We start from the raw sequence: 26,778 nt of genomic DNA on the forward strand, positions 1-26,778 counted from the left end.
GTCATGGCTTAGTGACCGCAACTCGGTCTACGGAGCTTGCTATCACCACTTACATATTGAGGAGAGATTGTTGGTCGTCATCATCCTCGTTCACCACGGCTCGAGGGTCCATGTCGTTGGAATGTGAGCCCAATATTGCCACTTCGCTACGGAAGCGCGCTTTCGCAGCGGGGTCATTGGGGTGGCATGACCAAAAGCGAAGACCGCGTACATTGAGTTAAGTCGAGACTTGGGTTCCTGACCCGCTGAAGTAAGACTACATCCCCCCTTGGCCTGACACAAGGCTAAATCTCGAGGACTTTGGTACGTGTGGTAGACTATTGCGGGGTTCATTAGTACTTTTTCCAAGACTTAATGTTAGAGTTGTTTAAAGTCTCTCTATAGAGATGCCACGATTCAGGGCATCGACTTAGGCAGGAAAGGGAACGGTCGCTGTTGCCGCTGACTCTGCTTGGTCTTGGTGAGCTGCTACGGCCTGTTTTTCCTTTCCCAAAACGAATCCAGCGTTTCTCCATCATTGCCCTCAACGAAAAGAACCACGTGAATACTATATTCTTCCTGGTCGATTTGGTTGATCATAGCCCTATCGAAAAAGACTCGACTTCCTTCTGGGATGTTGCCGCTTCGAAGGAAATGACTGAACTCCGGGTCCTCTCCAGATCCATCTGCCCAGTCCCTGTCATCATCATTAGGGACGAGTTCCACCGCTTTGACACCGTCGCCCAAGTCCACCGGGATCATGTACAGTTCGTCTTCGCATTGCATAATCTCTTCCTTATTGACATTGAGGTATGAGTGGACTTGCGAGACGAAATCATCTAAGGATATAGAAGAGCCATCCTTCTTGTCGATGATCAGCGGCTCTGGGGCAGCGTATCGGTCTTCCTCCTCTTGCTCGTCCATGTTGCGTTTCTCCTCGCAGACGTCGATGTAGACCGAGATTTTGGTGAACGGGGGACTTGCCAAGGACTCTGAGGCGATGCTGGCGCCCATGAAGGGCGTGAGAGCATTTCCAGGATCTTTGACTTGGATGTCGTTCAACGAGCCGAAAACGTCCCAACGGAGTCGTTCCAACAGGTCATCTCGGAGTCGGTCAAGGTAATCCACCACCGGCGGATCAGGCGTATCCTCGCGGTCTACCTCGTTAGGCAGGCTAGGCTTCATTACGAAGAGAAATGAAAAAGCAGATGGGGCGGAAAATTGCAGTTGGGGGTCAAGAGACTGAATGGTTCTCGGTGAGAGCGTGGGCGGTGGTCCGAGCGCTAAATGTGCTACCGGGTAACTTACCGGCCCGCACCCACTTTTTCCTACACCTATGTTGTGTTCTAGGCGATTACGATTAACGTAGCTGTGTGCCGGTGCGATGGGTGTAGTTCAGGAAGCAAGTCAGTGATGCAACTGTCGGTTCAGTCAGGACGACACTGATAAACGAACGACGAAAAGCGTTCGCGTCTAGTTGCCCCTACCCATCAGCATGGACAAAGACAACGTTGGACACGAAAGAAGGCTTCTGAAAGTATAAACTGATAATGGAATTGTATCATAGTTGACAAAATGAAAATGCAGACGCCAGAACGCTCATCGCTGATGCAGAGCAATGCAGCCGTCACATGAACATAACCCCATCACCAATCTGACAGGTATCCCCCCTTCTGTCACACGCCGGCCTGAACTTTGTAGTATGTCGCATGCGCTTATGTGACACAGTCCTTACGTCCACAGCCACTTTCGGCAATTCTTCGCCCCACAAAGACAAGGAAGCGCCCCTTCGCCCGGCTCATCCATCTCCTCCCCCTCTTCCTTATCAAGGTAGTCAAAAGTGAGCTCCTCGCCCTTTGGAATGAACCTTCGTGCAAAGAACGCGATGTCATAGACCCTCGGATCGTGCTTGTTGTACGAGACGGTATACTGCCGGCAATTCGGGTCACACGAGTGGTTGATGAACTTCGTCGGTCCGCCCATGAACTCGCCGTCCACAACGTAGAGGTCTTCATCTTTGAGGCCTTCTGACTCAGCGAACTTGTCGAGCGAGTACAGATACGATGCTTTTGCTTTCGACGACGAGGTTTCGCGGCGCGTGGCTTCGGCATCTGTTATGACTTCACCGCGGTAAGTGTCAATGAACTGGCCTTCGTGGAGATCTTGTTTGCAGCGGAGACCCCAGCCACGCCCGTCATTCGCTCTAAAGATTTCCACTTCGACCTGACGCCCGAATTGAACGTTCTTGTTGCGACAATTGGGGCCGCAGTTGCACTTATCATTGCACTCGTAGATTGGACGACGGGAGTTGAGGTAAAAGGGTACGAGACAGCCGGTCTTCTCTCGTTTCGTGCCCTCGGCGAAGTAAGGGAATTTCTTCGGAAAGCCCATTGTTGAATCTCCGTTTTCGAGCGCAAGTTGGTATTCCCGCTTTCTTTCTTCATCGAGGCGGCTCTCATCAACTGCAGCGTATTCCAGACAGTCACACTTCTTTGTGTATTCACATCCGATGCCACGACCCATGTGGGATGAACACTGTTGGCAGCCTTGCTGTGTTTCTAGTGACGCGCGGTAGACACCTTGTTGCTCATCTAGGACATATTCGGAGATGTACCGGAAGCGCAGTGAGGGAGTGGCTTTGTCGACCACATTGAACAAGTGAATGGGTTTGCCTGGTACCTTAGCTAGTCTCCGGACATACTCATTGCGGATATACATAAGTGCTTTGTCGACACTCGAACGATGCGCAATGCGGTTCATCTCTGGCGTGGGCACGGTGCGAATGTCAAGTTCGGCTATGTCATGACCTGCCGCCTGTCACATGTCAGTGAAGGACCCGAAGGGAACCTGATCGTAAATACTCACTTGTCTACAGAAGACATGGCCATATTGATCAGCATCCAAAACGCCGTTGTATATATCACTAGCTGGAGACGTGACTGTTGCTGCAGATGACACGGATGAAGATCGAGAGGCTGACGGCGTACGACTCTCTTGTAGTCGTCGATCGAATGGTGAAGAGCGGCGTTCGTACGACGAACCCCCATCAGGACTCTTTCTTTTCCTCGAAGGTTTTGTGTCTGAAGGTAGCGGTAAGTTCCTAGAACGGTTAGTAAGATGCCGAAAGCTAGTACTGAGATGCCGCTTACTTCTCCCTCACTTCAAGGTAGTCCTGGATCTGCTCTAGGCATCGCACTAAGTCCTTAACAGAGTGCCAGCTGAGCGGAGGTTTCGAAGTCGACGTGTCCGAGGTCCAGCGCACCAGATATTGCTCGTCCTAGACCCTGATATCAGCATCGCGCACGGACCACTCGGGGTGAAGGGGTACTAACACCGTTCTGAACGCGATTTGACACAATCGAATGCACCTAAAGATAGTTTTAGTATTAGAACGCGTGCGACCGAAGTTTAGAGAGTACTTACGCGGTCTACTAGGACACGGCGCCTCTCGTGTCCGTTAGCCGGGATTACGACCATAGATGGCATCCCTTGCGCTGCAACTGCATCGCGTTAGCCTTCTTTCTCGGCTTAGCCGGCATGCTCGAGATCTTTTGTCATGAAATCGAGCCGTGTATAAAGTATGTGTCGCGTTACGAGGTCCCTAGGTAGGCTGCGAGCGGAAGACAAACATACCTAGAAGACAGCGAAGTCTGAACTAGCTAGAGACCTTGAATTCTAGCAATATTGTTACGTAGAAGAGATAACTAACGTAGATAGTTTACGTTAGATGTTTTTCCTTTACGCTGTTAGGAAAGTGAAGTTAGGCACCTAGCTGCTAGAGTTAGTTCGTGACTGCGACTAATAGTAGACAATGCTTAGTAAGCATCCGCACAGACGATATAGCTAACACGCGTTCCTTAATTTGTACTAGCTTAATTCAGAACTCTTAATCTAGTTAGCACTCTAATGCCTAGGTAGTAGTTCTATAGATAAACTATTCTTTCTAACTGTTTTAAAAGCCTTGCAAAAGGTTTGTACAGACACAACGCTTAGATCTTACCTTCTGTGCAACGCGTCGAAGTTAGCTTTGTAGCAGCAGATCTAGTTGTAACGCGCTTAGAGCGCAAACCTTAAAGTCAGCATCAAGCGCCTCTTCGAGCATAATTCTAGCAACAGGGACGCGCAAGACAATAAGTTGTTGTGCCTGAAATGCGCGTGTTCACTCAGTGCTCCAACGTGCGCTAATTCGCATGTGGCGCGCCATGGTGCCTTATCGCTATCTTAGCGGCATCCATGAGCCCTCCAAAAAAAGTTCGGCCCGCATGTCAGGCCTCAGAGCAAAGACATCGTCGCAACATCACATAGCACATTATGGCTTCAGACGCGCAAAACAACCCTTTCATAAGGAACCTTGCTTCTAGCGGTATGAGCACAATATGCGTTAGAGGCTTTCGATCCCAAGACTAACGTTTGCGACAGACAAGAAAGTTCGCGACAATGCACTCGATTCACTCAAGACGTACCTGGGCGCGCAATCAGAGATATCAGAACTAGACCTGCTGAAGCTATGGAAGGGCTTATTTTACTGTACGCGCTCCTTGTGGCTTGGCTTAAAACACCTCCCCATGGCACTTCGCAAACCGTCTCGCAAAGGCTAACAATAGACTTCTAGGCCTATGGATGCAAGACAAGCCCGCCCTCCAGCAAGGCCTATCGCGCGACCTCGCCTCGCTAGTCTCAGCCCTCCGAACTCCCGTCGTACTCCCCTTCATCCGCGCCTTTTTCCTCACCATGTCCCGCGAATGGACCCGCATCGAAGCCCTCCGACTAGACAAGTACCTTTACCTTATCCGCCAATACGTAAACGCGTCCTTCACCTTCCTCAGCAATAAAAAATGGAAGAAGAGCTTGGTGGAACAATGGAATGCCGTTGTAGAAGAGACACCGCTTGAGTGCGAGAACATGAGGATTCCCAACGGACTGAGATACCATGTCATGGATGTTTACGTCGATGAGATGGAGAAGGTCGAGGGACAGGCGTGGGAGAAGGAAGATAAGAAGGAGACATTGGAGACATTAGTGTTGCCTATTGAGAGGATGGCCAAGGAGGGCAAGTTGAAGACGCTGAGGAATGCCGCGAAAGAGGTTCTGGCTGATGATAGGTTAAGAGCTTGGAGGGGGCAGGAAGTGGAGATGACAGAAGAGGCTGAGGAAGACGAAGATTCCGAGGCGGAGTGGGGAGGCTTCGCAGACTAAGCACTATACCATCTGAGGGTCTGAGAGACACATTGCATATGATTTCAGCGAGGCGTTTAAGGAAGATTTGTCCTGCACATAGGGCATGGAAAAGTATTATAATTCGGAAAGCAATCTACAAGACACCGGACTTCAAAAGAGCATTGCAAGGAATGAGATGCCACTTCCATGGATTATCTCTTAGCTTCTCCACCGTCTCAGTCTACGCGGGTATTAATAGCACCATCTAGATCAGATCAGCGGTACACTTTCGCCCATTCCGCACACAATACTTACATCCGTCACTCCTCCTCGCACCACCGTCACCCGTCTTCTCCTCCGTGTACTGACCGAGCAGATCCGGCCTCACGAAAAGCACATATAACCTCCACAAAAGCGGCGGCACCAAACACGCCACACTGACTGCAGCCACCTTCTTGCTCAGCGCCGCACCCGGTCCCCCTCCCTCCAACAGATCCAACACGATCATTGGGATCAAAGCCGCCTCTCCAAGCCCCAAGAGCATATATGTAGGTCGTCGGCTCTCGATTCCATTGCGCGTATTGGTCGCGCCGGCGAGTAAAGCGGATGTTAGACCGCCTACGATTAAACCGCCGCACAGACGAGCAAAGAGGACTGAGGTAGGGTTGATATCGCGGGAGGGGTTGTTGAGGAGCAGGGAGAGCGTCCAGCGCGTGTTTGTTATCAGCGGGATGGTGAAGAGATTGGCGAAGGCTTCGAGGAGAAAGGCTTTCCGGATCGTGGAGCCGTTTTGAGATGGGTCGGGTGTGATGGTTGGGTTTGCGGCTGGTGATTTTGTTGTCGGCATTTTGATGGTTCAGAAAGTTGTTTGCATAGGGCGGATGGGAGGTCTTAGGCGTAGATATGGGATAGGGATTTGTTTACATGTATCCGGATATGGCGATGTCGTAGTCCATATTCCAGCCTACTTGACTTGGCGTGACTAGTGCGGACGTCATGATTTCGTTACCCAAAAAGAACCTTGGAAAGCCTGGAGACCAAGGGAGGGAAATCGCCATTTTGATCATGCGGTCATGCGGTCATGACAAATGCCTAGCTGATCTTGGATCAGATGGATGCATCGACCGCTCCTGACTCGCTCCACATGTATACGCATGCAGGGCGCGTTGCATCCTGGTTAGTCGCGTCTCTAGTCAGGAACGCGTCCATGATCTTTCGAGGCCGAAACGTGGTATACAGTGATGCATCATGTGTATCTATGCACCTGCGCTCCATTCATCTCGTTGGCTTAGTGGTTCTGCGGCTTGTGACGTGTAGTCTCCTGCTGGAGATCCGTGAGCTGGACGCTGTCAGTCAGCACTCAACCATCGACGTATCATTCAGATACGTGAACATGATTGCCAATGATTAATTTCAGGCATCTAGGTATAGCGCTGGCGCAGTAGTGATAGTTGTGAAGCTAGAGTGAAAGATGGGTTATGATGTCAGATGAGGGCTAACGGACCGACCAACCATAGCAGACCTCAGCTTTCTTGGACCGCCGGCTACTGACCGCCAAATACTTCCGGCAGTAATCTTTCGTCACCCACCACACAATTGAACGCAACTTTTGGGCCCATCATGGGTCGTCGACCCAACCAGTTGATTCTCGAGTACTTCGAGCGCGGACCCAAGCTGGAAGATGCAAGCAACCGCTACCAGCACACGTGCAAGTCGTGCGGCGAAAAGGTGAGTGACCCCGCTCCGCAAAAAAGTTGACGGTGTAGAGTGAGCCATAATAGCTTACACATCGCAGTTTCCCAAAGGTCGCATAGACAGTCTCACGAATCATCTCGTCAAGAAATGTCCCGCTTTACCGCTTCAAGACCGCCAGCGCGCGCTGCTGCAGATGCACGAGCTGCCACTCCCCGACAATATGACGCAGACGGCCACCACCAATGCACCCGGGCCGAGCCAGATGCAGCATGGCCAGAAGATGAACCTTCCTTTTGCGCCGTCGAAGCAGCTGTCTGCGCTTGAGACGCTGGCGGAGGTGTCGCGACAACATCTGGACCTCTCCGGGAAACGCATGGCAGAGAAGCAGCCGTCGCAGGCCCACAACAACCATGGCAACCACAACCATAACAACAATGCGAGCCATGCAGGGCTTTTGGAAGAGTTTCTGATACAGGATGACCGGCCCGATGGCTCTGATATGGGCGGCCTCTCACATGGCATGGACATGTCGCATGCGCCAGCAATGCCCTCCATGTACCAGTTCAATGGGTCATTGCATCACTCTCCAACTGCCTCACCACACATGGGTCATATGCCTCTGTCAAGCTCTGGATCGATGTCGCACATGGTTCCGTCTCTCGTCATGGCAGCATCAGCAGCGAATGACCTCATGCCGCTGTCAAATGGTATGCCTATGGAGTCGGACATGAATCTCTCAGCGCACGGTATGCAGGGTATGTCAGACGGCAAGTTCTTCCATCCCCAAGGACGAGGACATTGGCCGAACATACAGCCCAACTCACTGGACCCGATGCTACAAGACCATGGCAAGGAGCAGATGCACGTGAACGACCAGTTAAACAAGGGAATGAGCCATCAACGACCACTTGCAGTGAGTCCAGGCAACCAGACCCACTTCACCACCGACTTCAGCATGAACCAGAAGCCGGCTAAGCCTAAGGTCAGGGGACGTTTCACGGACTCCAGACGGAAAGAAGTACAGGAAGTGCGCAAGCGAGGCGCGTGCATTCGGTGTCGCATGCTCAAAAAACCATGTTCGGGCGACAACCCATGCAACACCTGCCAGAACGTCGAGAGTGCGCGATTATGGAAGCAGCCATGTATCAGGACAAGGATTGCAGAGGAGTTCGGTCTCTACTCTGCAGGTCTTCATAGCGTGTTAGCATTCCATGCAACGAATCAAGCCAAGGGCCAGATCCGGCTCGACCAAACCCCAGGGCGTATAGAAGCAACCCACTTCCCCCACTCCGGTATCTTTGCTACTTTTACGCCGCTGAAATGTCAGCAGACGCAGACAGCGCAAAACGCGGACATCGATCCTGCGATCTTCGCTGGACTAGCTACCCCGGATCTCGAACTCATAGACAGTGATGACGATGTCAGTGGGAAGCTAGACCACTATATCAAGAAGATGGGTGGCCACTTTGCCGATACCGAAGACTCGAACTTCATGAGGATGACTGTACAGACCGCCAAGAGCGTTGCATCGTCAAGCGCAGATGGACTAATATCAAAGGCCCTAGAACTCTGGAATCTCACGCGCGTGCTCACGTCCCGGAACTTTGAATGGTTTCTCTTTTCAAATCCCTCGCTCGCGCCTACCATCACTCCATCTACATTGGCACCAGGAGATATGGAGGACGCCATCCGCACGCCCATCACGCCCCTCGAGCACGAATCTTCCTACAGCCTCATCATCACTCAGCTCATGGGCGCGACAGAAAAGCGTGCCGCATGCCTGGCACGCATCGTAATGAACGACCTGGAACGACGCCTCCTACAGCGTCAACAAGCGAATCCCTTCGAAACCTTTCTCGTCGCCGTCATCCTCCTCGCCTGTGTAGAGCGCATGTGCTGGCTGTTCCGCTCCTGGGAACTGCCGTCCACCAATCTACCCGCCCCAGAAGCCGACGACGACGCATTCAAGCACCCACCCAGCGCTGACAACGATCTAGCCACAGCCCTACAATCTACTTCATCACCGCCAGCTTCTCAACTAGACCTCCCTCCCCACCAAGCGCCCCGTAATCCTAGATGGCCGCTCGACAAATCCCCCTCGCTGCTCTCCCAGCAAGGCGAGAAGTTCAGCGACATCCTCAACATGCTTCTCAAGATGCGCGGCGTCCCTCCTAAACCCACGCCCCGCAGTCCGGATGGCGTACTCACTGTTTGGAGCGAAGACACGGTTGATAAAGTAAGGGAGTGGTATGATGGCATTGCTGTGACAATGCAGATGCTAGACCAGAAGGCAAATGCGCGCTTTGTAGGCGAGGATCCGAAGGAATGGGAGTTGAAATTTGTTGGCAAGATTATCAGGGGAGATTGATTGATGTGTATGTGTATGTGGGGGTTTCAGCGACCCTTGTTGTGGGTTCATGTACTGGAAGAGATGAATTGTGTTGTCATGATGGATTGGAGGAAAGCTTTGTTGTGGGTGGATGCATGTGTGTGGGAGGACGACTGATTACGAATTGATACCAAACACGTTATGAGACATGTAGTTTGACATGGCGTCATGAGTCGCGTTCGCACGCTTTGAACGAAGAGATGTTGCTACCACGTAAATCCTGACAGAAATGCGGTGATCATGCTTGCTACGACAGATGGACTGTGCCATCGTGTCCGCACTTCAGATTTGGGGGGTATGCAACTGCTCCTATAGTACGCCTCAACACCCAATCAGCGCATCACGCACGCTCTGTCTAGTCTAAAAACCCAAAAGATGACCGTATATACAACCCCTCCCACTCAGCTCTTGAGCGCCTCCAACCGTCCCCGCATCTGTGCCAACATCTCCGCCTGATCCTCCTCCTCCTCCTCTTCCGCCTGCGGCGCAGCCGGCAACTCCTCCTCCTTCGCCTTACTCGGCGGCAATCGATCCTTCAGCACCTCACTCAAAACCTTATCCACCTCCTCCTCCGCCTCATCCGCCTCACCCTCCAGCATCTCATTCTCGCCCAGCGTATCATCCAGCATCTCCTCAATAATCCCCGCCTTCATAAGCTCAGAGCTAAGTTCGCGCATCGTGCCCGTCAGCTCGGGTAACCTAACCAGGCTATTCACGTCCTTCATGATGCCCGTGCTCGCCTTGATACTCCCCTCTATCTTCCGCACCGAAAACGCCTCGTTGACTTGCATCTGCACGCTGTTGAGCTGCGCTTTGGACGTCATGAGGCGGTTGTTTTGCTTGCGGACGCGGATTAGCTCGCGGGCGAAGATGCGGACGTCTTGGTTGGCTTGCTTGGCCATGGATGGGTTGCGGGCGGCGCGTTTGGAGGATTGCTGGATGAGGGTTTTGGTTTTTTGTTCGGTTGCTTTGAGTTGTTGGATGTCGCGGTCGAGTTTGCGGACGTTTTGGCGGACGAGGGCGTTGCATTTGCGCTTCTGGGAGGTTGTTAGAGGGAGAGATGATAAGGACTTGGAGAGGGGTGTGTACTTGTTCCTCGGGTGTGGGCTTCCACAGGAGACCTCTGATGGTCTCCATGGTGGGCGCTCAATGTGGTGTGCGCTGCGCGATTGAATTGATCGATGCCTTGTCGAGGTGATGTATGTGCAGGTAGACGCGGATAACGCGGGTGTTGGTGAAGGTGTTCAGATAGCGCGTCTCGTCGAGTTTGCTAATGTGGTTGCGGTGGAAGCGTGTTGGTCAGTGATTTGTGGTGGAATGCAGAATGCAAGACTCATGTGCACGTGTAAGGGTCCGAGGCGTTGTTCGGGTGCCTTGCAACCGCTCCAGGATCGAGCTCGGGCCTATTGTGACGTTGAGCTCTTTCGCGGGGCAGTCGCAACAACCCACTAGCCCCAAGCATCCACGCAGCATTGCCTCGACGCAGCACTGGGAGAGACAGCAAGGCGCATCTAAGACACCTATCGAATCTGCCGCTGCATCTTCCTGCGAGTTGCTTTCCGTAATTGATCGACCAAAACCGGGGCCCTCAACTCCAAGTTTCCATAGAGCTTCTATTGCTTTCCACGCTAGTCCCTCCACATACTGCATTTCTTCCACCTTCAATCTGCTTCGTCAACACAAACACTACACCACAACTTCACACCACACTCCCCGTAAAACCACTCCCACATCCTGAACGACCCTCCGAACTCGATTGGAAACAACAACAGACACCTTCCACCCTCAACATGTCCACTGTCACTCCCGAAGGTAAGCTGCAGCCTTGCCCGCTATGCAAGCTCTGAGATGTTATCGGAGCGCACCACATGGCTGCTCGTCCGCGGCAAGCCCTCGTTTCCACGTGCGCCTTGCACCGCCTTTCGCGACCGATATACATCATCTTCAGAGCCTGCAACCACTGTATTCAACAAATGCTGACGCGCGACAGTCACCTGGGCGCAACGCTCGTCCGCCGACGACCCGGAGAAGAACTACGTATACCTCACCATCGTCGCCGCCGACGTACCCGAGTCAGACCTCAAGCTAGACCTTAAGGAGCAGTCACTCAGCTTCAAGGGTACCTCAACATCCAAGAAGTGCACATACGCCATCGACCTCGAGTTCTTCGCCGAGATCGACCCCAAGGAGTCCAAGATAAGCCACAGCGGTCGCGATGTCACAATGGTACTGCGCAAGAAGGAGATGAAGGAGGAGTTCTGGCCCCGCCTGCTCAAGGACACCAAGAAGATGCACTTCCTGAAGACCAACTTCGACAAGGTAGGCTGAGCGATATCGGAACATTCAAGAGCAGTACGCTAACTCATTACAGTGGGTCGACGAGGACGAGCAAGACGAGGCACCCGAGGACGAGTCTATGAACCAGATGAACCCAATGGCCGGCGGTGGCGGTGGCGACGGTGGCTTCGGCGGCATCGACTTCAGCAAGCTCGGCGCTGGCGGCGGCGGTATGCCCGGAATGGAGGGCATGGACATGGCCAGCATGATGCAGGGTATGGGCGGTGCCGGCGGAATGGGAGGCATGCCCGGTATGGGCGGCATGGGCGGAGACGACAGCGACGACGATGACGACGACATGCCCGAACTCGAGAACGACGACGAGAACAAGGCCAGCCAGGACAAGACCCCCGAGGCGGCCGCATCAGGCGACAAGCCCAAGATTGAGGAAGTGGCGTAGTTGCTCCATCTTCTTGCGACAAGCGTATGACTGCACGAGATTGATTGGGTGGGCATGGCGCGCATGACTGGTGACGGGCGTTTCTGCCTCAATCTCTTTGGGGCAAGAGGGGTTGGAGTCTGATACCTTTGACTGAAAGATGGAGAAGAGAGGTTGCATCTATAGGTCGCTTGCGTATTTCCGAGTCCTATCCTAGCGTGTCTGGTGCGCAGTGCGGGTTAATGATCACATCATGGAGTATATGACAAAAGAATACGAATCATGTTTTCATGACTGAATCTAGATTGCAAAATGGAGGGTCATCTGATGCAAGACTTTATTATGTTTTGGAATCTTTCTCACATGTATAGTACACGCATCGGCCTACTGACTGTTCCATACTCTTCATTGAGAAGCTTGAATAAGCCCACCTCTATACCTCACGCCTTACTACTCATCCCATAACTATCATACGGGAAATCCTCCAAACTCTTATGCAACCTCCCCCACCCATCGTCAATCTCCCCCGGCATACCAACTTTCCTCTTCCCCTGCGTCACCTCCACCTCACTCTTCTGCAACTGCTTCTCCTCATCCTCTTTATGTTCGCCCGTCAGCCCCGCCAGCACCTCCTTCTCCCTCCCCTTATACTCCACCAGCAACTCCGGATGCGGACACCAAACCACCTGCATACCCGCTCTCCTTCCCGACTCAACGCCCGGCACGCTGTCTTCGAACACAAGACACTCTTCTGGTTGAATGGGTGGCTGGCCTTCTGCTTCGAGGGACTTGTTCAGTGTGGAGAGGGCGAGGAGGTAGATATCCGGCGCGGGTTTACCGCGGCCAGAGGGTATTCTTGGGTCGTCGCCTAGGACTTGATGTTCCTTCTTGAAGTGTCCGAAAAGGTCGCCTAGGTGCTTACTCTTGATCTCAAAGTTATTCTTGTTACTACTCGTCGCAAGCGCCATGTGTACGCCCCTGGACTTCAGCCCTGCAAGCAAGTCCATAACCCCCGGCAACGGCTTCGTAGTGCTGAAGATATCTTTCTGAAGTTCCTTTTGCTCGGCGAGGAATTGCTCGTGCGAAATGGGGAGTTGCGCCCAGTCGTGGAATATCTTGCCTGCTTGAGGCCCGGGGCGTCCTTGCAATTGTGCTTTTACGGACCAGGGGAGGGGTGGGCGGCCGTAGCGCTCGAGGATCGTGTTGGTTACTATGCTGTAGAGGTCTTCGGAGTCGATGAGGAGGCCTGGGAAGGTTTTTAGTGGTGGTGAGGGAAGAAGTGATGGGTCGCTTACCGTCCATGTCGAAGAGCGCAGCGCGGATGCGGGGTGGTGGGGTTGTACTGAGGATGGTTAGTATGGATGAGTGTTGTATTCGAGCATGTTGCTTACGTAGAGCTCATCTTGGGCGTATATAGGGCTTGTAATTGAAGATTCGCCCGTGTCAAGGTGTTATGCAGGTTCAATTGAGGCTTCTCGAAAGTTGGGGTTAGGTGAATGTTTACCCCACGTGGCCGAGGCACGCTAGTCGGACCCTTGACTGCAGACGTCACTTCGAAAACAGATCGACCTTTTCTCCAAACACACCCGCATAACCTATACACACTTTACGCGTCAGCTCTGCTTTGGTATCAAGCCACCATGGCATCACAGGAAGAAACAGCGACGAAAGCAGACGCATCTGCAATCGAGCCTTCAACACCAGAAATCTTCCCTCCAGACGAGGAGAAAAAGCTACTTGAAGAGTCCAACACGGAGAAAGCTTCAGCGAACAAAACCTTCACATCCGGCGAATACAACGGCGCGATACAAGGCTACGAAAAAGCCCTAGCAGTATGCCCCTCCTACCTCGAATACGACATCGCCGTCCTCCGCTCCAACATCGCAGCCTGCCACCTCAAGCTCTCAGAATGGAAAGAAGCCGTAGAATCCGCGACCCAAGCACTTGAAGCACTAGACCGAATAGATCCGCCATCACAAAAAGACTCCGGAAAAGATGGCGAGAGCGAAACAACAGGCGGCGGCGCAATCGCCGAAATCGACGACACAACCGAACTCTACCTCTCCGCCCTCACCCGAACGCACCACACCATAAACGACGTCCACAAGCTCCGCACAAAAGCCCTCCTCCGCCGCGCAAAAGCCCGACATGAAGTCGGCGGCTGGGCCTCGCTCCAAGGCTCCCTAGAAGACTACCAAGCCCTTTCCAAACCGCCCCACCAGCTCTCGAGCCTCGACCAGAAAGCCGTACAAGCCGCATTAAGGAAGCTACCAAGTGAGTTGGATGAAGCGAAGAATACGGAGATGGCGGATATGATGGGCAAGTTGAAGCAGTTGGGGAATGGGATACTTAAGCCGTTTGGGTTGAGTACGGAGAATTTTCAGTTTACGAAGGATGAGGGGGGTGGGGGGTATAGTATGAATTTTAATCAGGGGGGGAAGTAGATTCATGTTGAAATTGAGTATGTTGAGGGCGTTGACAGAGCTGGGTCTCAGACTAGTAGACCAGGACCGGATGATGGATCAGATCCATGCAGTGTAATTACGACCTAACCATCTATGTCAATACACTGATGGGGAGCGCTTTGCGCGAAGGAAAGCAACCAACCATGAACATCTGTCAAAACGCGATATGCTTGCCCCTGATCATAGCTCCACCACTGTATATACCATTCATGAGCTAACAAACCTCCCGTTAGCTGTACCCGCATATCATCAAGATGGAAAAGACACATACCAGAATCATCATAAACCTGCCGATAAAAATGCCCCGCCATATCTGCCCGCCATTCCAGCGGTCCTTGTAGTCTCACACGAACACGATGGCGCTGGTATACTTCCGGCGTGGGCTGGTCGTCTTCTTGGTGTTGTCGACCAAATAGTCCTGCGGTTTATGTTAGTTGACTTTGCTTTGGGGGTGTCTGTTCTGGGCGTTGTTACGCTGGCAGGTGTGGATGTCTTGTGGAGCTGGCATGTGATTAGACCTTAGGATGGTTTGTTGGAAGATTCTTGCTGCTTACGCATGGGGAATGGCGTTGTTGGGAGGGGGTCGGAGATAGGGACAAGGATATCGAGATCTCCGGGCGATGGATTTTCTGGCATTTCGGCGTAGTTGGAGTGGCATAGAATGGTGAGTATGTAGGCTAGTTTGAGTATCATCTTGTTTGATGTACTGATGTGAAGATGTGGTTGTTTGAAGTGTTACTCTTGGTTGGATGCTGTCAAAACAAGGACTTTGATGGAAAGGGATAATAAAATCGTTAAACTGCTACATGGCCCTCACACTCTCTTCTCTCTTCTTAGAACTCCTCATGTTCCATCTATCACGGGGCTGTGCTTTAACATGACACATTTCCATCACTGACTCCAGGCTACAAGAAGTCTGACTGTGAGGGCGTATGGCTGCAAACGAGTGTCACCGGTTTGCCAGGCTGATTGTTCGCATTGCTGACTACCTAGCTGACGTGTGGCACAGCAACGTTGGGAGATATATAGAGGCTCTTGCTGACAGGTTCAGGTTCATCGCCGTACAAGTCGTTTTCGTGGGCGGGACTACTGGCGAAGGCGGACAGTGCCAGTGCAGCCCGTAACATTGAACGCGACAAAAGGTTCCAACGCTTCTTATTCCAGCCATCCAGTCATTTGCACACAATCGCTTCAAATGGGGGAATTTGCTTTTTCCTCTTCATCTAGCTGTACATGGGTGCACAATGAATTTTCTAGAAGGGTGCTCGACAGGCCTGTCAAGACATCGCTATCCTTGCAGGGCAGCATTAGCTCCCGTTGTCTAACCACTAGTCAGGTCCCCTTTCTCAATGTCGCTGCACCATGCTCGTGGCGTGCGAGAAGGCGTATGAACGTGCTATGGTTTTATACGACGCGTGTGGTAGCCGGGGGATATCAGGGTTGGAGTATCGATTTGTCCGGCAGCTTCTCCGGCGGGGTATCAGCATCTGTCGTCCAGTCGTTGGAAGCTGCCAATGACGCATCCAGACATGACGTGCCGTTATACGATTGGCTGCGAGGGTTAGTCCCGGCAATGAGGCACCCATGTCATGTCGAAATGTAGTGTTATTAGCAGTGACGGAGACGCGTCGTAGCACCAGGCGGAGGCGTAAGAAGACTGCAGATTATCTCAGGTGTGAGACGTAATAGTAAAGGCGACAATGATCTTCAGCGAACGAGTTGTTGGAGGGTCGGATATTTGATGCATGGCGTTGCTGCAGCTCTTTCATGTGGCCTCGGCGGAAAGGCCCCTGACGCCAACTGGCAGAGGGCGCTAGCAGCGTGCATGGCTGACATTAGCCTCGCCTGCTCTCCTGTCCGTGTCCACATTTTGTCGACGACACTGGCACGCCTCCGACTGCCTCTCTTCCTGCTTCATCCGCTGTTGCTGCTGCCTCGGGATGTTCGCTCGTCCTGTCGTCTCCAGAATCGTGCATCTATCCCACCCCATGTCGCTCTTTTAGCCACCAAGCCCAGCCTTTCCTTGATATATTACCTTGTAATCCTACTGCAGACCCGGCGCGAAACTCTCCACGCGCGTTTCTTTGCCCGAGCACTGACTGCAGCGTCGTCGGAACATTTGTCGCCTGTTTGACGCGCGCAGCATCCGAGACGGAAAAAGAAGAGTTGCAGCTCGTCGAGTTGTGCTGTAGCGGGAAACCCTTGGATGCACGCTCGACGGTCCACCTCGTCCTCGCAGCCGCCGCCCTCATCGCCTCCATTTGCTCCCGGGCACTTTGGTGAAGCTTCGACTCCGCCCGAGGCGCGCGAAGCAGTCTCTCCCACCTGGACGGCCCCCTCGCCGGCTCGCACCCTAGCCAACTCGAGCCCAGAGCTCCCTACGCTCCCGTCCTTCTCCATACTGGGCAACAACCCGCGCACCCCGTCCAACGCTGCGAGACACGACCGAACCGACACTTCTTACTACACGGCCAGCTGGGGCAGTCCCTACAGACACCCGCCGCCCGTCTTTAATCCGTCGCGTCAGGTCTCGACCAACTTCGGCAGCGACGACTTTGAAGAGGAAAACTCCGGACTCACATTCGGCCTCGGACATCTGCTTCCATCCCGGCTAGATCTGCAGGAAGAGTCGCCGAACCAGTTCAACCTCGAGCATCTTATCCCGCGTCTAGAACGGAACGCCTCGCCAAACCAGTTCACGCTCGAACATTTAATCCGCTCTCGACTGCCAAACTTAGTGACTCCCACCAAAGAACCGCGAGCGTCCGGCACTACTCCCCGCGCGTCCGACACGAACCCGACTTCGCAAGAGTGGGTTGAGCGATTCTTAGAAGAGCGTTGGAACCGCGAGACAAACGACTGGCGGAGTAACAACAGCGATACAGAGGGATCAGGTGGAGAACCGGATATACCACTTGCGCCTCCGCCGAAAAGAGGACACAAGCAGAGGAACAACAACAAGACTCTGAACCAGCAGGACTTTTGGCGCCACTTTAGTAAGGACCAGAAGGAAGCACTCGGCAAGATGATGGCCTCAAAGTACGCGGATCCTGAGCTGGTGACGGCCAGGCAAAACTCCGCATCAGGTCCCAGCACGAACGGACACAGTGCGCAGGCTGAGAAGACGCCGGTACCGACTCCTTCAAAAACAGCTAAGCCGGCAGATGAAACTCCCAGCAAGCAGTCGAACAAGGACGCCTCCAAAGTAAACCAGGAGTTGTCGAACAAGCCACTTCCCGACACCCCAAGCAAGTCGTTCTTGGCTCCTCCAGGTGCAGCACCTGCGCAACCTCGGATGCGAAAGAAGGTCATTGTCAAGGGCAAGGGCTGCATCATCTCGATACCGCGAGACATTCCCAGGGGCAACCCAGGGTTCCCTCCGAAGCCGATGACTGCAGAAGCTGTTAACAACAAGCTCCGACAGCTCGAGCAGCAGGGCTACGACACTCGTGGCTTCAGTACTGGAGGCTTAGAGACACATAACCGTGCCATCTGGCCCGCTGAGGAGGATGTCAAGGCAGAACGCGCCAACTCCAACAAGCAGTACAAGGTCCGCGTCTCGAAGGAATCAGAGTGGAAGGACTACGAGAACTCTCTGCTTGAAGCTAAACTGGCAGCACTTGGTGTCAGTATCGGTGGCGAGGAGGATATCCCTCTTCCCATGTCGCGAACAGCGTCATCACAGCAACATCCGGGGCAAGGATTTACTCCACCAATTCCGACCTCCTCAGCTGGCAGTCTTCGCATGGCCAGGCAAGGCAGCATCGCCGGCTTTCCATTCGGGCCCTCGCCAGGGCACATGTCTCGACAATCGATCGCGTCTCCGGCTGCTTTTGGAAACCAGCGTCCCAGCATGCACATGCATCGCCATTCAACTTTTGGGTCGCCTGCAAACTTTGCTCAGCACGGTTACTCACCTTCGGGTACTTGGTCGCCTGCTGGATACTTCAACTCTCAAGATGGACGCAGTGGCTCTCCTGCTCTTGCTCTGAGCAGGCCTGATCTTTCCGGAATGATCTCGCCACATTCTCCATTCGGCATGAGACCCGGCCAGCAGTTTCCCATTACGCCGACGCAGAGGGATGACTTCCAGCTGCAGATGCAACTGCAACAGCAGCAGCTACAGAACCAGCTTCTTCAGCAGCAACAGCAACAAGTCCTTGGCTTGCGCCCGTCCTCCACTCTGGCCGAAGTACCCGAAGATGAAGACGAGGAGGATGAGGTTCCGGCTATGAAGCATGCCACTCAACCTGCACCGGAAATTGCTGTACCGCGTCCTCGCAGTCATCGCCATAACCTTAGTGAGAACCTTGAACGCGAGGCGGCGAACGAAGAGTATCACTTGGAAGAAGCCATCGACAAGCAGTTTGCGGAAGGAGGTGATTTCAGTACGGAGCCAGAGACTAACGTATCCTACAAGCCTTCCAATGCTGTGGCTAACCCTACATGGGAGGACTCGCGAACGATCTTGCACCAACCTCAACCGCACAGCAAGTCGCATTCGCTCACCAAGTCTCAGAAGCCTGTCTCCTTCTCGTTCCCGGCGCAGCAAAACCCTCGCTCCGACAGCGACGGTGCGAAGACCAACATCTCAGAGAACACAAACCCCAGCTTGGAGGATGGAGAGGTTCGCAACCCTACACAGAGCTCTGCGCACCACTCCCAAGCACCATCCCAGGTCAGCAACTCATGGAAGGACAACAAGTTTGCATTCAGCAAGCCTGCATCGGCGATGCACAGCAAGCACGCTTCGCGTTCCTCCATCTCGAAGCTCAACGTTGAAGCTAAGGAGTTCAAGTTCAACCCTGCAGCGTCTTTCCAGCCAGGATCCTTTACCTCGGGCTTTAGCTTTGCACCCGCAGTTAAGCCACCTACAGCTGCTGCTCCTGCTGCTGTCCCAGCCAACAACAAGCCCAGCATTGATGCATTGGCCAACTTCAACGTGTCGGCTCCTGCCTTTAAGCCGGATGCACCCGTGTTCAAGCCTGATGCTCCAGCCTTCAAGCCTGTGGCTGAAGCTCCTGTGTTCAAGCCTGCGGCAGACAGCTCTCCATTCCCGTCCGGTGGCTTCAACTTCTCCAGCCCGCCAGCCTTCAAGCCAGATGCGCCCGCGTTCAACCCTGGCGTGTCTACCTTCAACCCTAACAAGCCGGCTCCTGCTCCCACAAGCTTTTCCTCGAAGATCTTCGGAGATGTCAACCTATCTCAAAGCGACATCATCAAGCCCGCCACACGCTCGAAGGCCGTGCCTATCATCCGTCCGGACAACACGCGCTCGCAGACTCCCGAGACTGAAGGCCGTGAGGACCACGAGGATGAGTCTGGCCGACCCAAGCAAGCCGACGGCCGCGAAAAGCGAGCTCGCCGTGACCGCGCTGATGGTGACGATGTCCCCAAGTTTGCACTCCAGCCCGTGCTTGCATCGCAGCCTTTGGCAGAAGTCAGACAGCCCAACGCTAGCAAGCAAGAGCCTCAAGTCGAAAGGGAGGCCGTCGCAGAAGACAAGGAGAACCTGTCGCCCGTACGTGAGCAGGTCAAGGCCAAGTCGAAGAGCCCCGAGCCTCTGTCGCAGCCAACGGAAGAGGTCATCATGGAGCCTATCTCGCCTGCACCAGAGAGCGATCTAGGTGCAGACGACGATACACCTCACGCGAGCGATGTGCCTACGCCGACTACCGAGGAGCCCGAGCCACTGGGCAACAAGCACTCTCACAAGAGCACGCTTTCTGCCAACGCCAAGCCCTTCGAGTTCCGACCGCAGTTCAACAGTGCTGGCTACGACTTCGGCTTCCACGTTACGAAGCCGTCTCAGGTTGAAGATCCCGAGAAGTCTCAAGTGTCTCCACCGAGATACGCAAGCAGAAGCCCAGCAACTACGTACAGGCCTAGCGACGACGGCTCGTTCAAGACTGCTATGGAATCTGGCAGGCACAAAGGCTACCCTGAAAGCGAAAGTGCTGATTTCGACCAACTTGGTGATGCTTCCTTTAACGACATTGATGCTGTCATGAAGCATATGGATGGTGAGGGCTCGGACTTTGGCGTCGAGCGCGACGAAGCCTCTTGGGACCAATCTTCCCCCCAGAGAACGCCAAACGTGTTTGAGCGCAATGACCTGCAACCCAACTTCAAGATGCGCAGTGACGCCCCCAGCCCCAGCCCCCGTCGGGGATTCTTCCCGGGACGCCCGATGCAGGGATCTGCAACATCAGTGCAGGATCCGTTTGACGATGAGCGGGCTGCGCTCCCATACGACTCGCCTGTACGCCACATGAACAATGCTGACGCCGGACCCATGAGCGATTGGGACGAAGGTCTTCTTACTGAAGACGAGTCTAAGGTCCAGACACGCAGCGGCTTTTTCGACAAGCATGTTGATGACCTCATGGGCCGTCTCCTGCAGGACCGCCTTGGCCCGCTAGAGCAAAACCTGCAAGGCATTCAAGAGGCACTTGCAATGATGTCGCAACGTCCGGGACGCGGCCGCCGTAGCATGTCGACTAGCGCACGCCTGGACAGCGATGCCGACGACGAAGATGACGAAGCAGAGACCGACGTTGACTACCGTAACCGATCTCGTGGAAAGGACAGGAAGTTGGAGAAGATCCGATCCATCGTCCAGGACGCGCTTGAGATGCACCAATCACAGATCACATCTATTCCGGTGCCCGTTCCCGAGCCAATGATCCCAGAGAAGATCCGGGAGATCGTCACCGATGCGCTTGCGCAACACCAGCCACCTGTACAACCTGTCGAACCTGTTCCTGCTGCTCAGATCCGCGACATTGTGCAGGATGCAATTGCTTCTACCACGATTGCATCCTGGACTGAGGCTCTCAAGCCTGACGACGTCCGTTCTATCCTTGCTGACATGCTCGCAACCCATCTTCCTAAGCCCGTGGAATCGGTCAAGCCTGATGACATCCGGTCCATCGTGTTGGAAGCGTTCGAGACGCACGCTCCTCAGCCAATGCCACCCCCAGTGCCTGAGCAGATCTGGCCTGACGACCTGAAGGCAATTGTCACCGAAGCCCTTGCGTCACAACAAACGCCAGCTGTGGAGCAGTTGCAAGCGGATACCATTCGTTCCATTATCGCTGAAGCGCTCGCATCACACCAACCTTCAGCTCCCAGTGCGCCATCCACCGAGAATGTACAGCCCGATATGATCCGCTCAATCGTTGCCGAAGCATTGGCAAACCAGAAGCCTGCCGCCACTCTCGAGGCTCCCGTCGATATTCCTCAGCCACAGGTTGATATGTCCGAGATCTACCAGGTCATCGGTAGCCTCAAGGCTTCTATTGCGCAGACCACTAGCCACCATCTTCAGGCTGAGGAAGTTCGTGAGCTTGTTGAGGAAGCCCTCAAGCGCCACGGCGACGAGGTTGCCGAGCGTGAGAACTCCAAGGTCGTCCAGGAGAGGGATGTTCGTATCGCGGATCTTGAGGAAATGCTCAAGGAAGCCACGCTTCGATTCAACGAGGAAGCTGAGGCCCGCCAAGCCCTCGAGGCTCGTGAAGCGGACTCTGCGCGCCTGCTCAAGGTCACGGAGGAAGAACTCACGCTTCTCCAGCAGACCTCCCGTGATGACGAACACAAGATTGGTACATTGACAGAGGAGCGAGATGACCTTCGCCGCAGCCTCAACTCATACCAAGCGGATGCAGCCGACATGCGCGATAGACTCGCCACTCTCGATATTGAGAACGAGCAGCTCAAGCTTACGAACATCGCTCTGGAAAGCTCGGAGGAGGACCTCAAGAAGAGGCTCGATTCGGTCACCGCGGAGAACGAGGCACTCAACTTTACGCTCGAGGAACACCGTATGTCCGCCAACAAGTGGCGCGGTGACCTCCAGCATGCTCACGAGGAAGGAGAGCAGCTTCGCAAGGCTATCGGAGAGGCGCGCTTCCAGGCCGAGGAGGCAACCCGAGTACGCGAGTCGATGCGCACCAAGCTCGAGAAGCTACAGCAAGATATGGTTGCCGCTTCACAGCAGGTCGCATCTGAGCGTGCTCAATGGCAAAAGAACGAGGAGGCCTCCGCAACCAAGTACGAGGTCCTCAGCGCACGCATTGAAGCTGAAGGTCGCACACGAGAGCGTCTGGAGAGGGAGCTCGAGCGCTTGGAGACCCAGGAACGTGAGGGTATGAGACTCAGGATTCATCTCGAGCAAACCCAGAAGCACAACGCCAGACTTGAGGAGACAATTGAAGAGCTGAGGAGGGAATCTTTGGAGCACCAGAAGAACGCCCAGCGCTACGAACGTGACATGCGCGAGGCCAGGGATGCTGCGCACGTTGAGATCCGCCGCACCCGCGTGCTTATGGAAGCCGATGTTGACGCAGCTAACAACCAAGTCAACATCGTTCGCCACGAGCTTGAGAGCGAGGTCGCTCGTGTCCGCGCTGAGCTTGACCAGGTTCGCCTGGATGCTGATACAGCCAAGGAGAAGCACGAACTGGATCTGGAGGCGGCTTCCGACCTCAAGAAGCAAGCCGTACAGGAAGCGATCGAGAACAACAGACACAGCCTGCAGGAGCAGCAGCGCACTTTCGAACGCCAACTTGAGCACATGCAGCATGAACATGCTCGCGCTCTGGAATTCGCTCGTGAAGACAAGGAACGTGCTGATGCTTTCCACAACGACAAGCTTGCGCTCGCCGACTCCAAGCTCGACCACTTCAAGGACAAGATTGCGCTGCTGGAAGAGAAGCTTCAGGTCGCAAAGGAAGCTGCCAACGCCGCTGTCGCAGCAGCATCCAAGTCTCCTACGTCTACCTCTTCGTTTGCTCCTAGTGGCGCAGAAAAGATCTCGCCCCAAGCGCTGCGCGAATCTATTGGCGTTCTCCAGGAGCAGCTGCAAGAGCGCGAGGGACGTATCGAAGCTCTTGAGCGCCAGCTTGAAGATGTCGACACCGAGGCCCCGGCTAAGTTGAAGGAACGCGACACTGAGATCAACTGGCTCCGTGAGCTACTTGGTGTACGTGTTGACGACCTGAACGACCTCATCAACTCCCTTGCTCAGCCAACCTTCGATCGCGAGACCGTTCGTGATGCCGCAATCCGCATCCGCACCAACTTGCAGATGGAGCAAAGTGAGAAGGAGCGACTCATCTCGGGCGGACAAAAGTCTCTTCCAACTCTGAGCTCGCTCTCCAACTTTGCTTCCCCCAAAGCAGTCCAGCTCGCTGCCGCCATCGGTAACTGGCGCAAGGGCCGCGGCGAGGCTACCTCCGCTCTCGCAGGCACTTCATCCACCACGCGGACCCAGACACCATCCCGTGCGCAGCCTCACTCCGCCCAGTCCTTCCTCTCCGGCCTCATGACACCACCAACCTCCAACGCGCGCCGCGGATCGGAACTCTCATCCTCATCGCAGCGTCCCCAGCCCCTGCGCACAAACTCGAACAGCTCGCGCGCATCAACCGAAGCCGGTTTCCCCGCCCTAGGCAAGCAGCCCCGCACACCACCTCTGATGCGCAAACAAGCCTACGACCAAGACGCCGAAATCGAGCCATTCAGCGAAAGCGGCTTCTACGACGATGAAAGCACTGTTGATGGCGAACTCACGCCGCTAGCATTGAACTTTGGCCGGGAACTACAACAACGGTAGATTTTGCGACCATCACAGACTTGTTACAAACAAGATCAACGAAACTGCAAAACCAACAACCTTTTCCTTTGTTAAAGAGTTTTTTTCCTTTTGCGTTGCTTTACCGCTTGCTCTACACGAGCGTTTTCTGCCGCTGCCTTATCCTGGGTTCTGCGTCTGTTATCTACCTTAATGCTTGCTTCTACTGCTCGCGTTGCCTTTTCTTTTGTCGTTTTACAGCACAGTACAGCGACTTAGGTTGGCTATTGGAATATATACCCCCGCAAGACCGTTTTCTTCGAAGTTATAGCTCAAATTGTATACAACACAACAGGTTTCTCCTCGTTATATAGCTTTTCTTATGTATGTTTGGGGAATGAACAGGAGGGGGATACTGGGCGGAGGAAAGGAAAGTTGCGCGATTTGGAATTTAGGATTAGTTGGATATCAAATTGGGTAATATATACTGTTCCTTTTGAAAATTGAGGTGTGTTTGAGTGGAGCTTCGAATGTCCGTATAGACTTAGATGGATTAAGGTGAAGTACGCGATTCGTGCTATGTCAGATTACTTCGTCCTATGCTTGAAAAGGATGTCATTTTTAGCATGATATCAAACCTTTCGAATCATAAACATCCTCTTCACAAACGGACTCCGTTGAAAGCTCTCCGCCTCAGCCACTGTAGGATCAACGCCCCCCTTCGCAGCCGCCGCAGCTTTCTCTTCATCTTCGCCAATCTTCCACGTCCTCACCATCCACAAACAAACCGCAGCGCCGATGTACATCCACCCTGTGAAGAGGATGGCACCGGTATAGCTTCCCCCATTGAACGCGACGATCTCGAGGCCGATGGGTTCGGAGACTGTTACCACGCGTCAGCACACGTTCCCACGTAAACGAATGCAATCATAGAAAAGAACGGACAGAAAGAACCAGTCAAAAGAACAACGCAGACTTACAAGTAGTAGGCAGCACAAGCACCAACCAAGTAATACTCAACGCACTCGGCAAATCCCTCAACCCCATAACCTCGGTCGTAACCGGCGCAGCCGTCGCCCAAAACGTGCCGGCCACACATCCACCGACCAGACTAAAGAAAACCAGAACACCAAAGCTCTTCGCGAAGATCCAGATTAACAGACAGAAGACGCCGACGAGGAATGTCATGCTGCCAGCCATGTTCAACCTGCCTATGGAGTCGGAGAAGTAGCCTATGGGGGGCCGGCCGAGGGCCTGGCCCAGGTTGAAGACGGCGCCGATGATGCTGCCTTGGTTGGCGGTTAGGCCGATTGTGCGGGCGTAGCTATAGAGGGGAGGAGGAGTCAGTGTATATCTCATAGGTGTTTTGTACGGCAATAACGTACCTGGGAAGACTGAAGAGGAGGACTATGTAGCCGAGCATGCTCAATACTCCGAATGCGAGGAGTCCGACGAACTGGGGCTTTTTGAAGAGAGTGTAGTCGAAGCTGACCTATCAGGATGTTAGTACGAGGTCGAAGTTGATTGTGATGGAGCTCTCGAGCTGGTGCTTGGGATGTGCGTTGGAGGATACAAGCCACGTTGTATGCTCGCAGACATATCACCACCGACAAAAAAAGAACAGAAACAGCGAACATACCTGCCTACTCCCCACCTCCTTATTCCGATCCCGAATCACGCACGCACAAACACTATTCACCACGCCCGCCACAACCGCCAGCGTGCGAAACGCCCACGGCAACCCGATATCCCTAATCATCGCCTGCGCCGCAAGACTATATATCAGCCCGCCCAGCCCACTCCCCGCAGCACAACACCCATTCGCCAGACTACGGTGCGTGGTGAACCATTGCGCCGCAATGCCCACGGACCCCACGAAAAGGAAACCCATTCCCCATCCGAAACACACGCCTTGGGACAGGAAAAGGTGCCAGATAGACGACGCAAAGGACGCGCCGATGAAAGACACGGTTTCGAAGAACACGCCGATGAAGAGGGTGGTTCGGGTGCCGAAGCGGCGGGTTGTGTATGTGGCTACGGGCGAGACGATGAGGGCTTGGGAGATGGATAGCCCGCCGATGAAGGCGTATTGGAGGGGTGTTGCGCCCGGGAATGTGGAGGTAGAGAGGTAGTGCGCGAGGAAGACGGCGTAGGCGGAGTTTAAGCCCCAGGTGTGGCCGTTTATGGTTGCGACGGCGGCGACGCAGATCCAGCCGTAGCCGCCGTTGGGGGGGACGTCGACTGGGTGAGTATCCGGGGGAGAGGCAGTCTTGTTTGATTTTGGTGCTTGAGGTTGTTGATGGACTGGCGAGGTGTCTGGCATGGATTGTGGAGTGTTGGTGGAGTGGTGGAGTACGATATCCGGCTGCGGGTTTGCAATAACCATGCTCTTTTCCGATGTTGACATGTCGTTTCTTACGTGTCCATTGACTTCTTCCTCTTTCTCCCGTTGCGGTGCTTTCATCTCCATCTTCACGCTTGCCAAATCCTACTCGTCTTCGTTCGTCCGTTTCTCTTCGTCTTCGCCTTCTCCCGGGAATACGGTATCACACTGCACAATCCCTCTCAATCGCACAATCCCGCTCGTTCCAATCTCTTCAATCACTTCAATCCGTAAAACAATCACCTACACACTTCTGCGCACCAAGACACACACAGATTCCAGCTCGCAAACGTGTGCGAACATATTAGGAGTCATGTTTGCGCCTCCTCGGTTGAAGCGTAAGGAAGCAAGCAAAAAAAGTGGAGGTCGACATCTTGCGCCCTTGTCCGGAAATAAACTCATAACCCGAGCTTGTTACGT

At 53.9% G+C, this 26,778-nt stretch overlaps 12 protein-coding genes across 12 annotated transcripts; 5 read left to right on the top strand and 7 right to left on the bottom strand.

The window, feature by feature from the left end:
* Positions 1–468: 468 nt before the first annotated feature.
* On the bottom strand, positions 469–1,164 carry J4E93_010367 (uncharacterized protein; the record flags this gene model as incomplete). The annotated part of the gene is made up of 1 exon (XM_049348248.1): positions 469–1,164. One exon carries the CDS (start codon positions 1,162–1,164, stop codon positions 469–471), a length of 696 nt encoding a protein of 231 aa, XP_049194627.1.
* Positions 1,165–1,710: 546 nt separating this feature from the next.
* On the bottom strand, positions 1,711–2,739 carry J4E93_010368 (uncharacterized protein; the record flags this gene model as incomplete). Its single annotated transcript, XM_049348249.1, has 1 exon — positions 1,711–2,739. The coding sequence occupies one exon, from the start codon at positions 2,737–2,739 to the stop codon at positions 1,711–1,713; it is 1,029 nt and encodes a 342-aa protein (XP_049194628.1).
* Positions 2,740–3,124: 385 nt separating this feature from the next.
* On the bottom strand, positions 3,125–3,456 carry J4E93_010369 (uncharacterized protein; the record flags this gene model as incomplete). The annotated part of the gene is made up of 3 exons (XM_049348250.1): positions 3,125–3,256; positions 3,312–3,347; positions 3,403–3,456. The coding sequence occupies 3 exons, from the start codon at positions 3,454–3,456 to the stop codon at positions 3,125–3,127; spliced, it is 222 nt and encodes a 73-aa protein (XP_049194629.1).
* Positions 3,457–4,290: 834 nt separating this feature from the next.
* J4E93_010370 (uncharacterized protein) lies at positions 4,291–5,175 on the top strand (the record flags this gene model as incomplete). The annotated part of the gene is made up of 3 exons (XM_049348251.1): positions 4,291–4,342; positions 4,399–4,506; positions 4,592–5,175. 3 exons carry the CDS (start codon positions 4,291–4,293, stop codon positions 5,173–5,175), a joined length of 744 nt encoding a protein of 247 aa, XP_049194630.1.
* A 197-nt stretch (positions 5,176–5,372) lies between these two features.
* Positions 5,373–5,983, bottom strand: J4E93_010371 (uncharacterized protein; the record flags this gene model as incomplete). The annotated part of the gene is made up of 2 exons (XM_049348252.1): positions 5,373–5,401; positions 5,452–5,983. The coding sequence occupies 2 exons, from the start codon at positions 5,981–5,983 to the stop codon at positions 5,373–5,375; spliced, it is 561 nt and encodes a 186-aa protein (XP_049194631.1).
* A 773-nt stretch (positions 5,984–6,756) lies between these two features.
* On the top strand, positions 6,757–9,199 carry J4E93_010372 (uncharacterized protein; the record flags this gene model as incomplete). Its single annotated transcript, XM_049348253.1, has 2 exons — positions 6,757–6,864; positions 6,932–9,199. 2 exons carry the CDS (start codon positions 6,757–6,759, stop codon positions 9,197–9,199), a joined length of 2,376 nt encoding a protein of 791 aa, XP_049194632.1.
* A 422-nt stretch (positions 9,200–9,621) lies between these two features.
* J4E93_010373 (uncharacterized protein) lies at positions 9,622–10,357 on the bottom strand (the record flags this gene model as incomplete). The annotated part of the gene is made up of 2 exons (XM_049348254.1): positions 9,622–10,257; positions 10,310–10,357. The coding sequence occupies 2 exons, from the start codon at positions 10,355–10,357 to the stop codon at positions 9,622–9,624; spliced, it is 684 nt and encodes a 227-aa protein (XP_049194633.1).
* A 653-nt stretch (positions 10,358–11,010) lies between these two features.
* J4E93_010374 (uncharacterized protein) lies at positions 11,011–11,957 on the top strand (the record flags this gene model as incomplete). Its single annotated transcript, XM_049348255.1, has 3 exons — positions 11,011–11,032; positions 11,211–11,539; positions 11,592–11,957. 3 exons carry the CDS (start codon positions 11,011–11,013, stop codon positions 11,955–11,957), a joined length of 717 nt encoding a protein of 238 aa, XP_049194634.1.
* A 419-nt stretch (positions 11,958–12,376) lies between these two features.
* Positions 12,377–13,338, bottom strand: J4E93_010375 (uncharacterized protein; the record flags this gene model as incomplete). Its single annotated transcript, XM_049348256.1, has 3 exons — positions 12,377–13,182; positions 13,232–13,278; positions 13,328–13,338. The coding sequence occupies 3 exons, from the start codon at positions 13,336–13,338 to the stop codon at positions 12,377–12,379; spliced, it is 864 nt and encodes a 287-aa protein (XP_049194635.1).
* Positions 13,339–13,576: 238 nt separating this feature from the next.
* J4E93_010376 (uncharacterized protein) lies at positions 13,577–14,380 on the top strand (the record flags this gene model as incomplete). The annotated part of the gene is made up of 1 exon (XM_049348257.1): positions 13,577–14,380. The coding sequence occupies one exon, from the start codon at positions 13,577–13,579 to the stop codon at positions 14,378–14,380; it is 804 nt and encodes a 267-aa protein (XP_049194636.1).
* A 2,227-nt stretch (positions 14,381–16,607) lies between these two features.
* Positions 16,608–24,017, top strand: J4E93_010377 (uncharacterized protein; the record flags this gene model as incomplete). The annotated part of the gene is made up of 1 exon (XM_049348258.1): positions 16,608–24,017. One exon carries the CDS (start codon positions 16,608–16,610, stop codon positions 24,015–24,017), a length of 7,410 nt encoding a protein of 2,469 aa, XP_049194637.1.
* Positions 24,018–24,607: 590 nt separating this feature from the next.
* Positions 24,608–26,298, bottom strand: J4E93_010378 (uncharacterized protein; the record flags this gene model as incomplete). Its single annotated transcript, XM_049348259.1, has 4 exons — positions 24,608–24,858; positions 24,956–25,299; positions 25,361–25,467; positions 25,615–26,298. 4 exons carry the CDS (start codon positions 26,296–26,298, stop codon positions 24,608–24,610), a joined length of 1,386 nt encoding a protein of 461 aa, XP_049194638.1.
* Between the last annotated feature and the right edge of the window lie 480 nt (positions 26,299–26,778).

This window comes from Alternaria ventricosa (assembly GCF_023758065.1).
Source record: "Alternaria ventricosa strain BMP 2768 chromosome Unknown scaffold_29, whole genome shotgun sequence".
Classification (NCBI taxonomy): Eukaryota; Fungi; Ascomycota; class Dothideomycetes; order Pleosporales; family Pleosporaceae; genus Alternaria; species Alternaria ventricosa.